The sequence below is a fragment of the Quercus lobata genome, chromosome 2 (assembly GCF_001633185.2).
Source record: "Quercus lobata isolate SW786 chromosome 2, ValleyOak3.0 Primary Assembly, whole genome shotgun sequence".
Lineage (NCBI taxonomy): Eukaryota > Viridiplantae > Streptophyta > Magnoliopsida > Fagales > Fagaceae > Quercus > Quercus lobata.
Window position 1 is genome coordinate 57620310 of NC_044905.1, and position 23169 is coordinate 57643478.

The following is a 23169-nucleotide window of genomic DNA, read 5'->3' on the forward strand; positions in this document are numbered from 1 at the left end:
ATTGCATTTCATTTACTCTTGTTTCCACACTTAGATAAGTTAGAGTAAAAGCAATCTAGCTGTAATCTTTTAATTTGGGGTCCAAACAACTCTTGTATTTTTAACACATTTTCGAACTTTTACCTCTGCATGCTCTTTGGCATTGCAAAGAAATATCATGTGTATGGCGCTCACTGGACTGGTTCAACCAAGATGTATCATCCCAGCCTGTGTCCTTCAACGATCTCCTCTCCATGGTCATGCAATCTCGGGATGATTTCAGACTGGAGCTTTTCTCAATCATAGCCTCGCTCTTGTGGAACAGACAAAATGCTAGTCACTTTGGGCGGTCTGTTCATCCTTTCTCCAATTTGTGCAGTATGGCAGGCAACCTTCTCTAAGAATACCTTGTAGCCCAGAATGAGGTCCCAGCGCCCCCAGGTCCAGCCATTATGCAGCAGTGGTGACCCCCTGACCATGATATTTATAAGGTTAACTCCGATGCAACTACCTTCAGCTCATCTAATTCAACAGGCATTAGAGTGATTGTGCGTGACTATGTTGGGGAAGCAATAGGAGCTCTTTCAATGACTATCCCTCTACCTCAATCAGTAGCAGATGTGAAGGCTCTAGCTTGCTACCGAGCTGTGCAATTCATAGTAGAGATTGGCCTGTCTCGAGTGGTGTTTGAAGGTGACTCAGTTGTGATCATCAATGCGCTTAACAAAGCCACTGGCGATCTGGCTAGTTATGGAACTATTTTAGAGGACATTCGTGCACTAGTTTCGGGTTTTCAATTGGTAGAATTTCATCATGTACCACGTAATTTGTAACTCAATCGCCGATGCTCTAGCAAAGAAAGTGAACTTAGTGTTAAGTCTACAGGTCCGGTTGGAAGACATTCCCTCAGACATTGTCCCTCTTGTTTTAAGGGATGTCCATTAATTTTTCTGATTTGAATAAATTCCCAGGCTTCAAGGTCTGGTTTCTTAAAAAAAAAAAAAAAAGAAGCACATTTTACAATAAAAAATAAAATTGAGATAAATAAAGTTATGTTTCTATAATTATTAGACCAATTACTTTTTTTAAGAGTATCATTGGACTAATTCAAATAATTCAAATATTTGGGGGGGACAACTTTTATTTTTGTAAGCTAAATTTTGAAAGTATTAAAATAATTATATATATAAAGGGAAATTTCAAAATTTTGGGGACCGTGTTCCTTAACCCTTGTACATATATGTGTGTGAAATTGTTAGTTATAATATTTAACAAATTTGTCACATTAGTAAAATTGTCATCTCATTTCTCTCAGTCTTTTTTTCTTTTGATAATCAAAAGGGGGGGCGAGGGCGACCATATGTGACTTACCCACTAAGGTATGACCTAATAGGGACACCCCCACATTAGGGAATGTTGGATTAAGCCATAACTACTGTGACCGGGGTGTCACAGACCTCATCCTAGCACCTCAAGAGAGCCAGCAGATGAGGCGCAATGCAAGCTAGGAGCCCACCCCCCACATGGTACCCGCCACAACTCAAACAAGGGACCTTGTGCTTGCATGCGGGATCTCACCCACTAGGCTAGCCCTCCTGGGGCTCATTTCTCTCTGTCGGACAATAAAACTAATGAAAGAAGATAGAGGGAAACAATTTATTTTAATCATTTTTATCCTTATAAGATTGGAAGGGATTTTAATGCGACTTTGTTTTTAAATACTATCATAGATTTGGCTATGAAATGCCACGTATAAACTCAAAATGATGGTGTAAATTCAATAAAACTTTTGGAGCATTCCTAAGGAAAGAAAAATTGTGTGGAGCCATGTATAAGCTAAGGCTCTATGCAAAAGTATATACGTAGAAGTTGGTCCATATTCTCATCTCAACAGCTATAGTCATTCCAATAGACCACAATAAATAACAAGAGTAGAGTGTAGACAAATTATAAAACGAATTCAGTACAGGAACTGTCTGTACATTGGAAACATAAAGATAGACTTTAAACTGTCATAAACACCACCTCTAGTCCTTTTATTTCATAAATCTCCACTCATCCAATTAATTTGGACAATAATAATAAGGAAAAACACTGGATCGATAATAGTAAGAAAAACTATATAAAGACTATTACACTAGGGGCGGTGTTTGTTTTACACAGTAGTATGTTTTATACACACGTACATTGTAAAACAAGTAGTATTTTTTTTTTTTTTTTTTTTTGCCTTATATGATTATTCCTATTCTGCATTGAGAACCTCCCAAAGGTCCATATCAAGAGATAAGTCACCCCAATAATTCAGGACATCCTCATCTAGAGTGTCCCCCACAACTTTTGCCTCTGGTGCCATTTCCTCCGCCCAAAAGATTTCTTTGGGCACTTCATTCAACCTGCCACATTGCGTACATGTGGCTCTCTCATCAAGTTCCCCGCAATTTGACAAGCTTTCCCACCAGTTAATCCTACTCTCCGATTGCATTGGTGTTTGAGATATGTCTCTGATATCTTCCTTTTTTTGAAAGCTTCCTACAATTGCAGGTTTCCCACTTAACCAAGTTAAGTTTTTGGAGAAGGTCCAAGGTTGTGGCTTTATTACGTTCACTTTCACCATATCTTGGGGCTTTTCTTTCAGCTTGGTGATGTGTGAACTTCCCTTTTTGAGGAGGTGTGTATTCCAATAGTTTTTCACATCATTAGCTGTTCTTCCCGGAAGTCTACCTGCAATAAGTGACCATCTATACAAAAAAAGAAAAGTTCAAATAATTATTGATTAACTTGTAATCTGTTTACTAAAGAAGACCATGTTATCATGCATAAACAATAAGGGAAAAAATTAGTGGCAAATGACTTTAGGTTTTTAGCGAGGGGGGAGCTGTATTTAAACTAGAATCTCTATACTTCTTTTTTTTTCTTTTTTTCTTTTTTTTTTTTGTTGAGAATCATATTCTTCAGTTTACTAAGACAATTGTAATGAATTCCTACTAATAATTACCATAATTATCAAATTTTATATTTAAACTAAAAATAAAAGAGAGTGAAAAATTATATTTTATTAAACAAGACTCCTAATGGGTTGTCTGTGAAGTGCGGCATCACAAAACGACTAACAACCTTGTGGCCTGTGGGGTGAAACAAGTGTTGGACTTTGTTGGAGTGTTAGCAATTTTGCTGTTAGTGAGTCTAGTACGAGAGAAGATCCAATGCATATTTCATGTTTTTTAGTTAGTAACAAGCTAAAGAAAAAGAGATCTCAACTCCAAGAAAATAATAAGCATATATACCAAGATCCTGTCTTAAAATTGCAGACTGGGAAATTGCTTGAGTTTCAAGATACCGTCTAACTGTCTAAGTCATCTTCAGTGATAATCATTTCGTCAACATAGTGTCATGGTTAGTGCAAAGAATGAAAAGGATAAACTAATAGGAACTGGTAGAATACCAAGGCAAGAAATTGTGGAGTTGAACTTAGCAAACCAAGTCCAAGAAGTCTACCTGAGGCCGTATAAGCTCGACAAAGATGATAAATCTCATGGTGTGGATGTAAAAGTTTAGGAAGAGGCTACATATAGACCTATTTACTTAAATAACCATTGAGGAAGTCATTCTTTATATCCATTTGAAAGAATAGCCAATGTCGAAAGGTAACAACTTCGATTAGTGTGTGCACACAGAGGAGATGAGAAACAAGAGCAAATGTCTATTCATAATCCTATTTTTCTATATGAACCATTTAACTGGAATGTATAGCTAAAAAATCCATCAAAATGAGTCTTGATTTTTTTTTTTTATGCCTATTGACGTCCAATAGCAGATTTCCCTAGAGCTACATCAACCAAACAATATGTATGAGTCTTTCCAAGTGCATTGAACTCCTTTTTCGTTGCTTGTGGTTATGATTAATTTGGAGAAGGTAATCTATTTATTGTGTGAACATCAATGCGTATCAAACCGCCTTCAAAAAGTTGTAGGAAGTGATGTAGAAAGGATGAGAATTGTAACGATATCTAAAATGTGTTCTTGACTTGACCATTCTGTCCTACTGCTTTAGGACCAGGGCCGGCTCTAGTATGAAAGCAAGTGAGGCGGTCGTCTAAGGCCCCAAGTAGAAAAAGGCCCCCAAATTTTGGCCAATACAACAATTTTTTATATTATAAACTTATTTATTAAGCACAAAAAATATTAGCCAATAAATAAAATAACATTCTTTTATCAAATAAAAACAAGAAAAAAGAGAAAAAAATGCTACGTCCATAATATTTTTCATAACAAATTCTAAATAGAAAGTTGTTACTGGCTGTTATTGGTGGGGAAAAAAGTAATTTCAGTGGTGGGTTTAAATTAGAACCAGTAACAACTTAATATTTAGGATTTGTTGTGAAACATTGTGAATATAACACTTTTCACAAAAAAATAAAAGAAAAGAAAAGCAATATACAAAGAATTTCACAACAGTTGAGCTAGCAAACTTTTACTAGTTTTTATCTAGGCCTACCACTAACATCACATTTTTACTTACCATTACCAATCTTCCACATCAACAACTATGCAAAGTTTAGTCAATTTTTTTGTGTCTATAAATTTTCTAAAGAAAAAAAGATTTTACATGGTTAATTAATAATTTTGCATCTAAAACAAGATTATAGAATTTAAGTAATATTAATTTTTTTATATAAAAAAATTCATATTTAAATATATGAAAAGTCTCAAGTCAATTTTCACCTGAGGCCCCTAAATGTATCAAGCCGCCCCTGTTTAGGACATGAGGATTAAGAAGGATACCATATTGTTCGAGGCCATTAAGGGAGGCATCTTTCTTATATTAACCGTTTTAGCTATATAATGATAAATGTCAAGGAACTCATAGGACTATTAATTAAAAAAAATATTCATGTATGGAGAGAGAATTTTATTTATTTATTTTCTAGCAAGGGAATAAGTCAAGATCAAATGGCAAAATAACATGATCCCCTACGGTAGTTTTGTTGTTCTTCGGTCTATTTTAATATTTTTTGAGTTAACTTTTGTTGTTATTTGGAATATTTTATAGTTCAAGGGGCCAAGTTTAATTTTTTAAGGCTCAAATTCTAAATCAGCCTTAAATTTAGAAGTTTTTTTTTTTTTTTTTTTTTTTTTCTAAACCTTAGGAGGTCAAAGGCCCCCTTGGACCAATACTTGGCTCTGTCCCCCATCTCTAAGATAAGAAAAAACATTACAATTAAATGTAACAAGCATCATCACCAACCAGAGAAAATCAAAATTTAAATCCCCCTACAGTATCACCATTAATAATTATTATAGTTGTTGTCCGCAAGGTTATGATGACATCTTTTCACTTCCTTCTCCTACAACAAAGAGCTCTAAAGAAAACTTCAAAGACAGATCGAGAGAGCTTGGAATTAGTTGTCCTAGTTTTCACCCAAATTTTAAATTAATTAATCTTTGGTTCTTTAATGGTTTTCGTATCTGCAGTAAGCTGCAGTAGTCTTAACTAATGACATTCTGTGTTTGGAGTTATTATTATTTGCTAGCGAGACTTGCCTGTTACCTAGCAGCTTATGAAGCCTGAGCATAAGATCAACTTCGTCTGCGCCGAAGTTTCCTCTCTTGATATTTGGCTTCAGGTAGTTCAACCACCTCAGTCTGCAGCTTTTCCTACATCTATTTAAGCCTGCAAAATGCATGAAACATATTTATTGAAAAAATAAGAAGCTCCGCCAATACTGCATTATTTATTTAAAACATAGCTTAGTTTTTCTTTAAATTACTCAAGAAGAGATCTTTTATAATCATGATTTTCGCAACAACTCTGATATAGCGTATTGTGAGTTGCTGCTTTTATCATTTTTACATAGACCACCACAATAAACCACATCAAGATTGTAACAAAAGACAGAAGAGACATAAGCAAAAAGAACTTGGTTTACCAAAGAAAAAAGAGAAATCAATCTCACTCACTCTAGATTCTAGAATAATACCTGCACTGACAGGAACCAGGTGCCATTTTCCCTCACCGTGCTTCTGAATGCATTGCTTAAGTAGAATATCTTCCTCCTCAGTCCATGCACCTTTTCTCACACCAAAAGAGCCCTCCATGTTAAACGTTTCCTCCCAACTGGAGGTATAAAATGCACGTTTGTAAAGTGACACTCTTCTTTTAGTAAAAGCCGTAACTAAGTTCACGTGGGTTACACTTACTTTTCTTTTTCTGCTATACGCTTTTCTTTGGTCAGTAATTTATCCCTTTATAGCTATACGGTAGACAGCACAGTTAGCAGGGTCCCGACCTTTAAAATTTTTATCGATTGACGTGCGTCCCCGATATTCACAACTTTCATATGCGTTCCAGGCTTCGCCACGAGGTGAGTCGTGGGGCTAGTTGTGGTGCGACATGCGATGGGGTTGGAAACTCAGGTTAAACATTATAAATAATTTCTTCCTAATGATTGGTTTTTATTTCTTATTTATATCTTCTTAATTTAAGGTTACTATTAATTCTGTACCTCAACTATTAAAACTTTTTATTTATGGTGTACTCTCAAATATGGAATCCATTTACTTTTTATACACTTAAAACTTGCTGTAAGCCGGAAATTGTTATCTTAACTTCTTCTTTTTTAAGTACATATATTAATTAGTTCTTGTTTGTTAATCTATCAACTGTTTTTTTGAGAAGAAAAACTATCAACTTAATATTTAGAGACTTATTATTTATAGGACAAAATTTAGCTACAATATTTATTGTAGCATAAGACTATAACTTTATTTAATATCTTTTTATTGGAGGTGAATTTTGACAAATCCACTATTGGATTACGTTTTCTTCTTATATCCTTCATATTTGCAAAATTTCTAAAAAATTAAAGATCAATAATTATGTCATCGATAAATTATTAAAATTGCAAGTTTTTGCAGTTTAAAATTATGCATAAAATATAATCTTATAAACCATATCGTAAATAATATCCAATTAACACAAAATTTGACATGTATATTAAGAGCATAAAGAACTTATAATCCAACGGTTAGATTTTCAAAATATGTAGCAATATAATTGATATTGAGTAAGGTTGTAGTTTTAAATTATAACCAATTTTATAGCTAGATTTTATCCTTATTTATATATATAATTTAATAGTTAATAGATATCTGAGATTTGAACTGTGAATGCCTAGGTTAAAAATGCAAAAAAAAAAAAAATCAATTTTCTTGCCATTTAGAGCGTTACTGTAGACACGGAATAACACATCCACCCTCTTAACATGTGAAATTATTGGTAACATTTAATGTAACCGTTAACGTACGGCATTGGAAAATGACTAGCATTATCTAACGGTTAAACACTTCCAGACATAAAACTGATAAATGTCTACAGGAAAACTTAAACAACCAAGGACCATCGACTGCCTATATTGCAAGTTGCAGCCACAACCAAGTACTGCAGAGGACTGGGGTGACTTTGTTGTGGAGATTCGAGACCATATGAGCACCCGTGGAATTTAATTCCTTTTAGCCTAAAGATATGGCAGTTCATGATTCTCTCTCTCTCTCTCTCTCTCTCTCTCTCTCTCTCTCTCTCTCTCTCTCTCTCTCTCTCTCTCTCTCTCTCTCTCTCTCTCTCTGTGATAATCTTATAAGGAAAAAATATAATTCAACCATGTAATTTTTTTATTAAAAAAAAAATCTCATCCGATACATAAAAATCCTATTTTTGTAAGGTTTAGAAAGTTAGCCATATCACTAATTTTGTTTGGATACGCTTATTCTTGAATGCCAACTCGCAACTTATCTTTTTTTTTTTTTTTTTTGTAAAAAAAGCATTTTATCGCAACATGACCTAATCTTTATTTTTCAAAATTCATATTCAATTAAAAATATTAAATAGTATAATAATGTTTAAACTTACACTTTCATATATATATATATATATATATATTACCTATTTCAGCTGTGATTCCCATTCTAAGAGAGAGAAAAAGAAGAAGAAGATATGATTCTATATTGACTTCTCTTATAAGACAAAATTTGAAATACATCACTTGTTATTTTTCACTTTGAATTCAGGGGTAGTATTTGTATCGACATTAAAACATCACAAAAATAAATAACTATATTAAAATAAATAAATAAAATATAAAGGAGAGGGGACAGAATAAAACAGAACAGAACAAAAAAATTGATGTTTGGTGACATTGGTCCGTTAGAAGACAGACATGTCTACAGTGATATATGGCCTATTAGAAATTAGCAGTCCCATTTCATACATTAGAAAGGAAAAAAAAATATATATTTCTCTTTTTAGTATAAGTTAAAGGACACCGACACATAATAGTCTAATGCCTAACCTACTAAAAATATATATATATATATAAATACAACACAAAAGTTAAAAAAATAAAAAAAAATTATGGGTTATTATTTAAGTCTATCACCAATATCACTTTATCATCTATTATACATAACTTATCACTTTGACAATTATAAAATACTAGTCGTTAATCTGTGCAATGCACGGAAAAGTTATTGACTTTGAAAAAAAAAATCCAACAATGAGTAAATAAACATTTTGCTAGTTAGTATTTTTTTTTTTTTTAAATGAAGAAATATTTATCTTCTATACCTTTCCATGGTTTAGAAGTGTTGTCTAACTTTTAACGTTATTGAGTTGTAAGTGCATAATTACCAAAATCTACAAAGAAATTTACAATTCTTAAATTAATAAAGTAAAACTCCCAATAGTTATATATATATATATATATATATGATGGGATTGCGAAAAATTAGTTATCTCCAATTCGTCCAAAGGTCTCGTCCAGGACCCAGAGAGCAAGTGGGATCAGAAATCACCCATGGATGAGAAGGATGTCCATGGACGAGAATATCGTTCATGGACAATGAAATCATCCATGGACGACAATGAAATCGTCCATGGACCATGATGAAATGGATAGACGAACATGCAACACTTGGGAAATTCTCAGTATCTTGGAATAGTTACCAAACCCATGATTATCGCCATAAATTCCTCAAATACTTAACTTCTATTAGTGGTTGTAACTTCTGTAGCCGTTAAGGAAGTTATGACTGGACTCATTGATTTCCACGAATTTTGGGGAAGTTACTAAGTTAATAACCGCTCCAAGGTTCTCTATATAAGGACCGGTCTGAATCAAACCAAGGTAGGTACATTCTAAAATTTTACTCCTACAAAGTTGGAACTCCATTTTTGTGAAAAACTAACTTAGCCATCGGAGGGTGTTTGGCCAGTCAACTCCGGTCCCCTTTTGATTGTGTGTTCATCCTTGTAGGCCTTCCACAGCCACTAGTAGCCCACCGAAGCTGGAGCATTCAGCCTACTGATTCTGTGCAACATCAGTTGGTGCCATCTGTGGGAAAACACTGAACCTGAAAGCCAATCAAAAGGTACTACATCTAGAAGGATGCCACAATTGGAGAAGGAAATGGACCAGATGAGAAAGGTTATGGTGGAGATGAGAGAGAATATGAGAAGGGCAAATCCACTAAAGGATCTAGTCCACCGAACAGATTCCCCTTTCACAGCTTCCATCAACAGTCACCCCTTGCCTCCAAAGTTCGAGATGCCTTCATTGGATTCATACGATGGAGCACGTGACCCATTTGATCATACAGCCACTTTCAAGACTACCATGCACCTTCAAGAAGTCCTAGATGAGATTATGTATAGAGCCTTCCCTACCACTCTCAAAGGACTGGCGTAAGTGTGGTTCAGCAAAATACCCCCGAACACAATGAGTTCTTTTGAAGAATTGAGTAAGTTATTTGTCAATAATTTCATTGAAGGGTAAAGGCACAAACGTTCCTCGTCCAATCTGTTAACCATAGAACAAGGAGAGAATGAAAGCCTGCACTCCTTCATCACTCGTTTTAACAGGGAAGCCCTAACCGTGGACGAGGTGGATGACAAGCTACTCTTGGCGGCCTTCCATAATAAGGTTAGTTCTAATTTATCCATCCACAAGCTATATGAGAAGGAGCCTCAATCCATGGCTGAACTCATTCATTCGGCCCGAAACTTTATGAATGCAGAGGACGCAATCATAGCCAAGAAGAGGAAAAGAGCTGAGAGAATGGAAGCACACCCCGCACGCCACTCAGAAGAAGGTCCTTGTCCAAAGAAGGGACGAATGGAAGATAAGAAGGAACTAGATAATAGGAAGACGGGTTCGTCCTCAGGAAGAAGTCAGAACTACACGCCCTTAAACGCTCCACTCGATCAGGTGCTTATGCAAATCAAAGATGACCCTTCTTTCAAGTGGCCAGAGAAGATGAAAGGAGATCCCAATAAGCGCAATAAGAATAAATATTGTCGCTTCCATAGAGATCATGGGCATGACATGGACGAGTGTTATGATTTGAAGCAGCAAATCGAGAATCCCATTAAACAAGGAAAGTTGAGGCACTTCGTTGGAAGGGATCATAAAGATGAGAAGTTGAAGGGAAAGATGGAAGAATCATCACAGCCCCCCACTAGGAGAGATAAGGGTTATCATAGGAGGGACTTCGACGGGACAGTCTTCCAAGTCAAAGAAGACGTATCTCAAAGTGGTGCAAAACATCCAACTCTTTGGACGATCCCCAAGGACGATAGGAATTAACAAGCCAACTATTTCATTCACCGACAAAGAAGCTGAAAGGATCCATCTCCCACATGACTATGCAATTGTCATTACTCTGCTCATCATAGATTATACAACTAGGAGGTGAGCTAGACAAGACTCTTGGACGAGATGGTAGAAAGGAAATTGAGAGAAAAATGAGGGGCAAGAAAGGGAATGCACCTATTTATAGGCCCTAGAAACAGGGTCAGCGAAGCAACGCACACCATTCAAAAAGTGACACGTGGTGGTTCCTTTGGGAAGCAAGATCGACACAACAAGTCAACCAATAGTTTCGCAACACGTGACACACAAAAAAATTAAAACTTGATTAAAATCATATAAACACGTATTAAATCACAACAATATCCTGGACGACCCCTTGAACAAGGGGGCAACTGATGGGACCTAGAAAGCAAAGGTCTCGTCCAGGACTTAGAGAGCAAGCGGGATCAGAAATCACCCATGGATGAGAAGGATGTCCATGGACGAGAATATCGTTCATGGACAATGAAATCGTCCATGGACAACAATGAAATTGTCCATGGACGATGATGAGACGTCCAAGAACGTCCAAATCGTTCATGAAATGGATAGATGAATGTGCAACACTTGTGAAATTCTCAGTATCTTGGAACGGTTACCAAACCCATGATTATCGCCATAAATTTCTCAAATACTTAATTTCCATTAGCAGTTGTAACTTCTGTAGCCGTTAAGGAAGTTATGATTGGACTCATTGATTTTCACGAATCTTGGGGAAGTTACTAAGTTAATAACCGCTCCTAGGTTCTCTATATAAGGACCGGTCTGAATCAAACCAAGGTAGGTATATTCTGAAATTTTACTCCTACAAAATTGGAACTCCATTTTTGTGAGAAACTAACTTAGTCATCGGAGGGTGTTTGGCCAGTCAACTCTAGTCCCCTTTTGATTGTGTGTTCATCCTTGTCGGCCTTCCACAGCCACTAGTAGCCCACTGAAGTCGGAGCATTCAACCTACTGATTCTGTGCAACATAAATATATATATATATATATATACACACACTCAAAAATAATATAAACTGCAAATATAGAAACAAAGACCATGATATGAGGAAGACACAACAAGTTTCAAATTTGAGTAGGAATTTGACTTTCTCGTAGTAATAAAAATATAAACAATTCAAAATATGGAACAATATCAAAATTATAATATTTAACTCCATTATCTTTTATGTTGAATCCAAACAAATAATTAATTGAAATTGATCCAAACAAATAATTAATCAACAAAAAATCATAGCTTTTAATAAGAAAACAAAAAATCACATGAACCTAAATAAAAAGCATTTAAGATGAAGAATTAAAATCAACCTACTGAGACACGAATACCAAAAACCCCAAAACTTAAAACTTCAAAATTTATAGAATCCTCAAATTCTACTTCAAAACCAAACCAAATTCAACAAATTTATATATAACATACCAAATAAAAATTTATTGTTCCCTAAGCTAGAAGACATAGGTTGCAACTTTAATTTTCTCCAAAAAAAATAAAGATGCTTTATCTGACATGTACAATATAAAAAAATAAATATAATTATGAAAAACTATAAAGCTTAAAAAATTTGCGGTGAAGTTTTATAGATTTAATAAAAGTAAATGTCTTTGGTTTTAATTATACTACAAATGATTTTTTTTTTTTTTTTTAAAAAAGTTCCATACTTTTGCCTCTTGAGCATCTTAATTACCTGTTGATCAAAGGGACTTGCAATATCAAGTTCTGTAATCCATATGGGCAATCCTGTAGAAGCAAGAGTATCAATAGAAGATCTCATGTAAGCAAGGTCTGGAGCAATGTTGATTTTGGTTATATATATATATATATATATATATATATATATATAGATTATCAACGTTTGAGTTTACGTTTAAGTTGGATTTGTTAGAGAGATAGAGTTTCACACCTTACTAAATTTAGATTAAACAAAAATAATTTTGTTTTTAAAAAATGATAATAATGAGTTTGAGTTTAAGTTGGACCTGTTAGAGAGATAAAGTTTCACTCCTTGTTAAGTTTGGACAAAACAAAAATAATTTTATTTAAATAAAATGATAATTTTATTTAAATATTGCGCTGACATAGAAAAATATAAGAGTTTTAGAGGTTTCGATTTTATATATATATATATATATATATATAGATTATTCAATGATTCATGCAATGTATGGACATATTTAATATAATGTTTTTTTTCCAAATATAAAATGTGATCATTATAATAGTTGTTAATGTAAATTTATTATTATAATTATATATAGATTTTTTTTTTTTTTTTTGAGGAACTCTATATTTTGTTTTTTAAAACCAAAAATGATTTACTAAGATTTTAAAAGAAGGTTTAGAATCTTACATAGATTTTGCTTATATCGATTTGAAATGATATCCACTCCCAACAGATTTTGGCTGACAGAACCCTGTTGTAGATTCGGCCAACGATACCCACTTTTTGTTTTAAATGAAACCCACTCCTAATGGATCTAATAAGGCCAAGGAGAGAGGTTTGAAAGAGTGTGAAAGTCAAAGAGAGAAAGGGACAAAAGAGTGAATAGGGGAGAGGCAAAGAGATGAGAGAGAAGTAGAGACTTAAGGGACCTCGTTTGGGGGGAGGAATGGAATGAATGGAAATGAATAAAAAAAATAATTTTATAATCTATTTCCTTGTTTGAGAGTTTTAATGGAGGAAATGGAAAATGTATTCTCTTGTTTTGAAATTTAAGTGGGAGGAAATAAAATGAGTAGAATGGAACACTTATTTTTCTTTATATCCCTTAAAATCTCAAATTTCATTCCCCCCAAAATTGGGAGGAATGGAATTAGATTTAATGAATTTTTTACTAAAATTCCCAAAATATCCCTATATATTCAACTCTTTATTTTAAAATAAGGATCTAATAATAATATTATCATAAAATGATTACATTCATTTCCCTCTATATTATTCTCAAATAAGATTACTTACATTCTATTCTTTTATTTTAAACATCCAAACAAGATTACTTAATTTCATTCCATTCCTTTCCTTTCCATTCTTTTCCATTGTTGATATACATTCTATTCTATTCTCTTATGATCATTCCATTACATTCCCTTATAGACTCCCAAACGAAGCCTAAGAAAAAGTATTTGAGGAGAGAGAGAAAATTAATTAAAAATAAAGTAAGAACTGCTACAATAACTTCTAAATTTAAGATGTTATTGTACTTAGGTTGTAAAAATGTATAAGAATACCCACTCAGGTGTTGGTTGGATTTTGGTATTTGTAGGTGTAAAGTAACATATTTAGAGTTTGAGTCTTAATTCGGTAAGGATGTGATGTAAAACCTATGTTTTACACCATCCAATAAGAAATTCACACATCAATTTTTTACTCAAAATTCATTACATCCTACCATATATAATAACATCTCAATAAATTCACAGTTAAGTTAGATTTTCAAATAGATATTAGAATTGATTAAGTGATGTTCTGTCTATTCTTTAATATGTAATATGATAATGTGGTATGTTGGGATTGGAAGGGTAAAACTTAGGTTTTACACCATATCCTTATCGAATTTAATTTCTTAGAGTTTTACCCACCCCAATACTAATGCACTACTTATACTACTACATATTTTAGTACTAGAGCAAAAGTATATTATTCTAGTGCTAAGGGTACACTTGGTTGGGGTAAAAATAAGGAGGTCAAAAAATAAGAGAGAGAAAATGGTTTTTTAGGTTATTTAGTTGGGGTGAAAAATTAGAAAAATCTTGATAGGATTCAGGTATTTTCTCCTTGGGCTCACCAAAATCTTGTATTCCTAATTTGTGGTGATTTTAGGAGAAAAAATGGGAAGGAGATGAGTAGATGAGAACTTACCAAATCTGCCTCCACTGTGTCTATGTGCTTAGTTAACATTGTTCTTTTTTTTCAACATGTGTTTTATTTTTATTTTTTGACTGACGTGTGTTTTATTCAATGAAGCAATGGTTTTTTTCTTTTTTCTTTTTTTTTTCCTTAAAACCAAATGGTGGCTGGCTTTCACCTCTAATTGTCATTAAAAAAACAGTGGATTTCACATTACAAAGTAACATAAAAGAAATTATTTCTTATTTTATGTACTAGGAGCATGAGAATAATTTTATACAAACTACATTTTTTATCTTCTCATTTTTCTTCTCAACTAAACAAAAGAATTTTTCATTCTTCCACTTTTTCACTCTCCAACCAAACAATATGAGAGAAATCTAAAATCTCTAATATCCCTCTACTTTTTTATTCTATCCCAATTTTTTATCCTCCTGACCACTTTTCCATCCCTCCAATCAAATGAACCTCAAGAGATATGCCTTACAATATTATAAGTTCATTAATTTTTTATTTATTTATAAATTATGATATGATTTCGTATTCTTCTAGAATTTACTTTTCTATACAATTAAATTTTTTAGTTTTTAGGTCTCTCTAAAATTATAATTTTTTTAATATATAAATTAGAATAGATAATCTACATGTCTCTATATATAATTATATACAATTTTTTTTACAGTTGAGGTAAAATTTTTATTATATAAGATATGTTGTGTCAAGATTTTTTTACTATATAATTTGAATATTAGATAATTTACACTAATGACATGTTTAGTATTTGATATTTTCTAAATTTTATTTCATACGGTATAATTTTTATTTATTTATTGGTTATAATTTACATTATTTTCTTATTTTTATAATTATAAAATATATTAATTAATTAATGTATGGTTCAACTAATGAATCATTGGTTAAACCAATGAACCAGTTCTTTAGTCGGGTCAACCTCATATTCGAGTTTGATAACTATGGATGGGAGTACAACATACCAAAAAAATCAACAAAGATCAATTTAGGTTGTAAAATTTCAGGAAAATTACATATATATAAAATTTCTAAATTTTTTAGCCAGATTTTATATATAAATTAGGAAAGGATAAGTCGTGGTAAATTCCTTTATCTCACGTTGAATTCTCTTTGAAATTTGGCTGTTTTTTTGGAGGGTTCCAGACACTTCGGCTCCCCCTTTCACTTTCTTCCATACTTGTCAAAAAGGGACCTTTGATAAGTGAATTTTCTCCAAAAAAAAAAAAAAAAATTGATTAGGACATTTTGCTTGTGCTAGTATCTTGATATCCGACCAATATACTAAATATATATATATATATATATATATATATATATAAAGTGAGAGATAACCATCGGTAAATTTTTTGAAATCTAAATGTGTTTCAACGGTGCAAAAAGGCTAAAAATATGTGATCTACAATTTTGAACATATGTAAGTTTGTTCTTATTTTGGTTCAATGGAACAGTAATTTTAGTGGTCCACTAAAGACTAAAGTGCTGTATACAACAAATCATTGCATGAGAATTAAAAGGTTCTGGACTTTTGGTGCAACTTCTAGACCGTTTACGTACGGTCCAATTCTTGCAGTGAAGATTTTTATTTTGAGAAACTTATGGTGAAGATTGAAATATATATATATATATATATATCTTTTTTTCTATTTTTGGAGCACAGATTGACTGAATCTTTACTTTCCCTTCACAAATACAAGTAAATATCGCCCAAAAAAACCTAAGTATAGCTAATGAGGGATCAATCACAATCGATGCTAACTTTATTACAACTTTCCCAAAAAAAAAAAAAAAAAAAAAAAAAAAAAAAAAAAAAAACTTTATTACAACTTGTGTTGGCACGAATCATGTATGTAGACTGTAGTCGGTATTAATGACACTGTCTAATTGCTATTCAGAAGAAACGGACAGATATTTAAATAATAATAACTTGCACAGTTGCACTGTTTCAAGCTTCACCACAATAAGTTTCTCAAAATAAAAATCTTCATCGCAATAATTGGACCGTACGTAAACGGTTGCACCAACACTCCAAAACCTTTTAATTCTCATTGGCAATGATTTGTTGTATACAGCACTTTAGTCTTCAGTGGACCACTAAAATTATTGTTCCATTGAACCAAAATAATATGAACAAGTCTACCACTGCTTCCTTCTTAAAAAAAAAAAAAAAAGTCTGCTACTACTTTCTCTTTCTTCTTTAGGTTTGAATGTTAAGGTTGATTGGTTTTTTTCCTCTTCCCTATAAGGATATTTCAGACATTGTGATTGTATGTGAGTTTTCATGGTTGTAGTGCCATTCAACTTACTATCACAAGCATAGATTGTGCCACAGTAGTTACAAGCTTCCCTAGGTTCCCCCCCCCCCCCCACTTCAATAACAGTGAAATGACCCCAAACAAAATATCTTTTTTTACCAGTATTACCTACTTAGGTGGGAGTGGGGGTTTGCCTTTGTCTTCATGCACATTGGTTGCCCCTTAACCCGCTTCATTGTCTTGACCCTCTGGGATTTCTCTTGTGTGTCATTCATCTACAATATAAAATCAAACAACAAAAAACACAATAAGTCAACAACTATTGATGGTGTCTAAAAAATAACCAACTCCTTATTTGTCCATAGAGGTCGTCCATATAAAGGGTTAGAGTGAACACTCATCCTTAGTCCACAAGGCATAGACTACCCGTTTGTCGTCCACAGGAACCTCTGGACGATGTCTACTGACTGATGAACAATCGCTCGTCCAACAGTGCTTAGGACGAGCCTAACGGCAGTTTTGACATGAAAAGATAACCGCTGTAGCGGTTATCAAGTTATACGCTCCGGACTCCGTGAAAAGGGGGGAAGTTATCCAATGGATAGCCATTTCCTAAACCTATAAAAGGGAATGAATCTCTGACAAGAAAAAGGGAAGTATTTTTTTCCTAGACACTATCTTTCTTTAAGAGGAGAATTCTTTCTTTCACGAGAAAATGCTAACTTCACCATCGGAGGGTTTGTGACCGGCCAACCCCGGTCTCTTCTGATCTCTTGTTTCTTATCTTTCAGGCCCTCAACATCATCGCAATTCGTGCTGTTCAACTAACTAATTCCTTAATTGTTATCAGTTGGCGCCGTCTGTGGGAAGATTGTTTTACAATTTTCTTCTCCTTGACAAAAAGTTGTTGGTATGGACCAGATCGAGGGCTACTAGCCCAGGCCGTCAGGGAAGCAGAGATGCTTCGAGCAACCCTCACCGCAACCGCCAATCTGCACCGGTCATGCAGACTTCATCTGTCCAACATGTACAATCCATGGTGGCCGCAATGGCGGAGTTAACTCGCCAAAACCAAGAGTTAAGAATGGAAATTATCTAAGGAGGCAGACGCGTGAGGAACGCGAAGGAGGAGAAAAAACGCAGAGTCATGATGACAGAGAGAATACTGAGATTGGAAGTCAGTTCAGAAGTACCACTTCACGAGCGGTACCACATTTGAAGGAAGAGATGGACCAAATGAAAAGAGTCATGGAGGAAATGAAAGAGAATATGAGAAGGACGAATCCTATAAAAGACTTAGTCCACCGAAGTGATTCCCCATTTATGGCTTCCATCAACGGTCACCCTCTACTATCAAAGTTTAAGCTGCCTTCTCTGGATTTGTACGATGGAACACGTGACCTGTTTGATCACATTGCTACCTTTAAGACCACCATGCATCTTCAAGGGGTTCCCGACGAAATATTGTGCAGAGCCTTCCCTACTACCCTCAAGGGCCCAGCACGAGTTTGGTTCAGCAAAATACCCTCGAATTCGATGAGTTCTTTTGAAGAGTTGAGCAAGTTGTTTGTTAATAACTTCATTGGAGGACAAAGACACAAGCATTCCTCGTCTAGCTTATTGACCATAGAGCAAGGAGAGAACGAGAGTCTACAGTCGTTCATCACCCGTTTCAACAGAGAAGCCCTGAGTGTGGACGAAGCAGATGATAAGCTCCTATTGGCGGCTTTCCATAATGGGGTGAATTCGGATTTGTTTATACATAAACTCTATGAAAAAGAGTCCCAGTCCATGGTTGAACTTGTCCATTCGGCTCAAAATTTTATGAATGCAGAAGACACAATCATTGCTAAGAAGAGGAAGAGGTCTGAGAGAGTAGACACAAATCCCAGTCGCCATCCAGAGCAAGGCCCCCGTCCAAAGAGGGGACCAACGGAAGAAAGGAAAGACTGAGATACTAAGAAGCCGGGCTCTTCAGCATGGAACCAGCAGTATACCCCTTTGAACGTCCCACTTGAGCAGGTCCTTATGCAGATCAAGGATGATCCTTCCTTGAAGTAGCCAGAGAAAATGAGGGGAGATCCCAATAAGCACAATAGGAACAAGTATTTTCGCTTCCATAGGGATCATGGTCATGATATAGACGAGTGTTTCAATTTAAAGCAGCAAATCGAAAATCTCATAAGGCAAGGGAAGCTGAGGAATTTCCTTAGACGAGACCATAGGGACGAGAAAATGAAAGGGAAAATAGAAGAATCATCACGACCATCGCTCGGAGAAATAAGAGTCATTATAGGGGGAAGTTCAACAGGCCAGTCATCCAAGTCCAAGAAAGCATACTTGAAGGTAGTGCAGAGCGTCCAGCTTGCTGGACGGTCACCGAGAGCAAGGTCCACGGACGAACTAACGATCACCTTCACGGACGAAAACGCTGAGGGAATTCATCACCCCCATGATGATGCTCTCGTCATCACCTTACTGATTGCTGACTACACAACTAGAAGAGTGCTTGTGGACAACGGAAGCTCGGCGGACATTTTGTATTATCCAACTTTTCAGCAAATGAGGTTAGGACGAGACCAACTCCGTCCAGTAAACTCCCCCTAGTAGGTTTTGGTGGAATGAAGGTACAACCTGTGGGTTCTATTTCCTTATCAGTGGTAGTGAGGGCATACCTACGACAAATCACCAAGGATGTGAACTTCCTTGTGGTAGATTGTCCGTCCTCCTATAACGCCATAATTGGAAGACCAACTTTGAATAGTTGGAAGGCTGTTACCTCTACTTACCACCTATCAGTCAAGTTTCCAACAGAACACGTAGTAGGGCAGGTACAAGGGGACCAACTGGCAGCAAGAGAATGTTACCTGGCCATGTTGGCCATGGATGAACAAGTTCAAGCCATGAATATTGAAGAAAGGAGAGTGGTAGCAGAGCCTACCGAAGCATTGGAAGACATTTCCTTGGATGAAGATAACCCTGAGAAGTGTACCAGGGTTGGAGCAGATCTAGAAGAGGAGATTAAGAAGGACTTTGTCCAGTTTTTGAAGAAAAATATTGATGTGTTTGCGTGGAGTCATGAGGACATGCCGGGTATAGATCCTAGTGTCATTACCCACCGTCTGAATGTATGTCCTTCCTCCAAGCCAGTGCGGTAAAAGAAGAGGGTGTTTGCCCTTGAGAGAGATGGTGCTATCAAAGACAAGGTTCAAAAATTGATGGTGACGAGGTTTATTCGGGAAATGTACTACCTGGATTGGTTGGTCAATATAGTAATGGTCAAGAAGGCAAACGACAAGTGGAGAATGTGCATAGATTTCACTGACTTGAACAAGGCTTGCCCCAAAGATAGTTATCTGCTGCCGCGCATTGACCAGTTGGTAGACTCAACTGCGGGCCACAAGTTGCTTAGTTTCATGGATGCTTTTTCTGGATACAATCAGATAAGGATGGACGAGGCAGACCAAGAGAAAACATCATTTGTCACCAGTCAAGACTTATTCTATTATAAGGTGATGTCATTTGGCATAAAAAACGCAGGGGCGACATATCAAAGATTGGTCAACCACATGTTTCGTCCGCAGATTGGGCGAAATGTGGAAGTCTACGTAGATGACATGCTGGTGAAGAGTCAGGATGAAGGAAAGCATCTAGACGACCTGCAAGAGACATTTGACATGCTGAGACAGTATCACATGAAGCTGAATCCTAGCAAATGTGTTTTCAAAGTATCATCAGGGAAATTTCTTGACTTTATGGTCTCCCACAGGGGAATTGAAGCTAATTTTGATAAAATTCAAGCAATACTGGACATGAAGCCTCCGCAAAATACCAAAGAAATCCAATCCCTTACTGGATGAGTTGCTACACTCAACAGGTTTGTCTCTAAAGCCACTGACAAATGTTTGCCATTTTTTAAGGTTCTTAGAAAAGCATTTAAATGGACCAATGAGTGTCAGAAAGTTTTCGAAGATCTGAAGACATACCTTACCATGGCTTCATTGCTGAGTCCGTTCGTAGTGGGAGAGAATTTATATTTATACCTAGCAATAACCCTGCATGCCGTAAGCTCAGCATTGATAAGAGAAGAAGATAAAGTGCAAAGACCCGTGTATTATACAAGTAAGGCATTGAGGGGAGCTGAAGGACGGTACCCACAAATGGAGAATTTAGCCTTCGCATTGATCACCGCTTCCAGGAAGCTAAGGCATTATTTCTAAGCCCATGTCATTAATGTCATGACAGATTATTCGCTCAAGAAGGCGATGAATAGACTGGAAGCCGTAGGATGATTAATTCAGTGGGCCATCGAGCTCAGTGAGTTTGATATCAGATATCAACCAAGGCACGCCATAAAAGCTCAAGCATTAGCAGATTTCATTGCGGAGTTTACCCCAAGCCATGATGAGACAAAAGGCAATAAGAGATGGGTCGTCCATGCGGATGGTTCATCTACAAGGCATGCAGGTGGAATTGGTGTGGTCCTACAATCCCCAGAAGGAGACAAATTGAAACATAAGGTTCGTCTACAGTACCAAGCAACTAACAATGAAGTCGAGTATGAAGCCCTTCTCAAAGGGCTAGAATTGGCTAAGTCTATGGAAGCCAAGTCTATACTCATCCTGGGGGATTCTCAGTTGGTCATGGGGCAAGTAAATGGAATGTATGAAGTAAAGGAAGAACGGATGAGGAAATACCTTAGTAGAGTGATGCGCCTTATGAAAAGATTTGAAAAGGCTGAATTCGTTCAAATCCCAAAGGAGGAGAATGTGGAAGCTGATACTATAGCAAAAGAAGCTTTAGCAAATGAATTTGTGGACGAATCTGATGAAATTCAGTACATGCCAAATATAGATATCCCAGAAGTACAACAGGTGGAGAATAGAGGAAATTGGATGACCCCGATTATATCATACTTGAAAGAAAGACGGCTACCGGAAGAGAAAGACGAAGCCAAGAAGTTGAGGGTGAGATCGGCTAGATACGTTCTTATGGACGAAGTGCTATACAAGAGGGGCTTTTCTCAACCTTATCTTAGGTGCTTGGCTCCGGACGAAGCAAACTACGTACTGAGGGAAGTTCATGAAGGAGCATGTGGCAATCACTCAGGAGCCAGGTCCCTTGTCCACAAGGTCGTCCGTGTAGGGTATTACTGGCCAAATATGTAAGCTGATGCTAAAACATACGTCAAGGTCTGCGACCAATGCCAACGGTTTAGTAACGTCCCCAGGCAACCGTTAGAGTACCTCACCCCGATGATGGCACCGTGGCCCTTCGTACAATGGGGACTAGACATTTTGGGTCCCTTTCCTCTGGGCATAAGGCAGATGAAGTTTCTAGTTGTAGGCATCGATTACTTCACCAAATGGGTAGAAGTTGAACCGTTAGCAACAATCACACAACAGAATGTTAAAAATTTCATGTGGAAGAACATTGTGTGTAGATTTGGAGTGCCCAAGGTATTGGTATCTGATAACGGATGACAATTTGACAATGTACTCTTCAGGGACTTCTGCGCACACTTTGGAATACAGAATCATTATTCCTCACCCGCTCATCCTAAAGCAAATGGCCAAGCTGAAGTGGCAAACCGATCCTTGTTGAAAATCATCAAGACCTGGCTTGATGGGGCAAAGGGGATATGGCTAGATGAGTTGCCTGGTGTTCTATGGGCCTACAGGACGACGGTGAGAACCCCTACGGGGGAAACTCCTTTCAAGCTAGCTTATGAAAGCGAAGCAGTCATACCTGCAGAAGTACATATGGCCAACCACAGGGTGATGATGTATCAAGATAAGGACAATGAGGAGCAACTCCGTCTAAACCTTGATCTAATAGACGAGGTAAGGGCAGACGTAGAATATAGGACAGCAAAGTACAAGAACCTCATGGCTAGGCAATATGATGCAATGGTGAAGTCAAGGCGTTTCAACATAGGGGATCTTGTCCTGAGAAAGGTCTCTTCGACAACCAAAAACCTAGCACATGAGAAATTGGGCCCAAATTGGGAAGGACCCTACAGAGTTATCAATTGTAAAAGGCAAGGATCCTACTGCTTGGAGGCCCTGGACGGGAGGAAATTGGAGCACCCTTGGAATGTGGAGCACTTGAGGAGGTACTATCATTAAAAGTGAGCCTAGACGAAGTATGGCCATGGACGAGCTTGGACCTTGTCTGTAGACTTATGATTCTACTTATGCTTAATGCTGTTTGTGTTTGATACTACTACTTTACTATTTGTGCTGTGTTGTGATTATGGACGAAGTTATGGAGTTTGTACTTATTAAATAAAAAGAAAGGCATAAATATATGTATATGTCTTATCTGTAAACAATATTTATGTTATGTACAAAATGTTGTGTAAATTTCTAGTC

The 23169-nt window shown here is 36.0% G+C and overlaps 4 protein-coding genes across 4 annotated transcripts; 3 read left to right on the forward strand and 1 right to left on the reverse strand.

Annotated features, from left to right (window-relative positions):
• Nucleotides 1-2210: 2210 nt before the first annotated feature.
• LOC115978091 (transcription factor MYB114-like) lies at nt 2211-6075 on the reverse strand. The gene is made up of 3 exons (XM_031100116.1): nt 5958-6075; nt 5521-5650; nt 2211-2717 (listed from the first exon to the last, which is right to left on the reverse strand). The coding sequence occupies exons 1-3, from the start codon at nt 6073-6075 to the stop codon at nt 2222-2224; spliced, it is 744 nt and encodes a 247-aa protein (XP_030955976.1). The 3' UTR covers nt 2211-2221.
• Nucleotides 6076-9419: 3344 nt separating this feature from the next.
• Nucleotides 9420-10616, forward strand: LOC115967140. Its single transcript, XM_031086217.1, has 2 exons — nt 9420-9715; nt 9893-10616. Exons 1-2 carry the CDS (start codon nt 9420-9422, stop codon nt 10614-10616), a joined length of 1020 nt encoding a protein of 339 aa, XP_030942077.1.
• A 7406-nt stretch (nt 10617-18022) lies between these two features.
• On the forward strand, nt 18023-18748 carry LOC115967149. The gene has a single exon (XM_031086224.1). It carries the CDS (start codon nt 18023-18025, stop codon nt 18746-18748), a length of 726 nt encoding a protein of 241 aa, XP_030942084.1.
• Nucleotides 18749-18865: 117 nt separating this feature from the next.
• LOC115967157 lies at nt 18866-19402 on the forward strand. The gene has a single exon (XM_031086230.1). The coding sequence runs from the start codon at nt 18866-18868 to the stop codon at nt 19400-19402; it is 537 nt and encodes a 178-aa protein (XP_030942090.1).
• Nucleotides 19403-23169: the final 3767 nt, after the last annotated feature.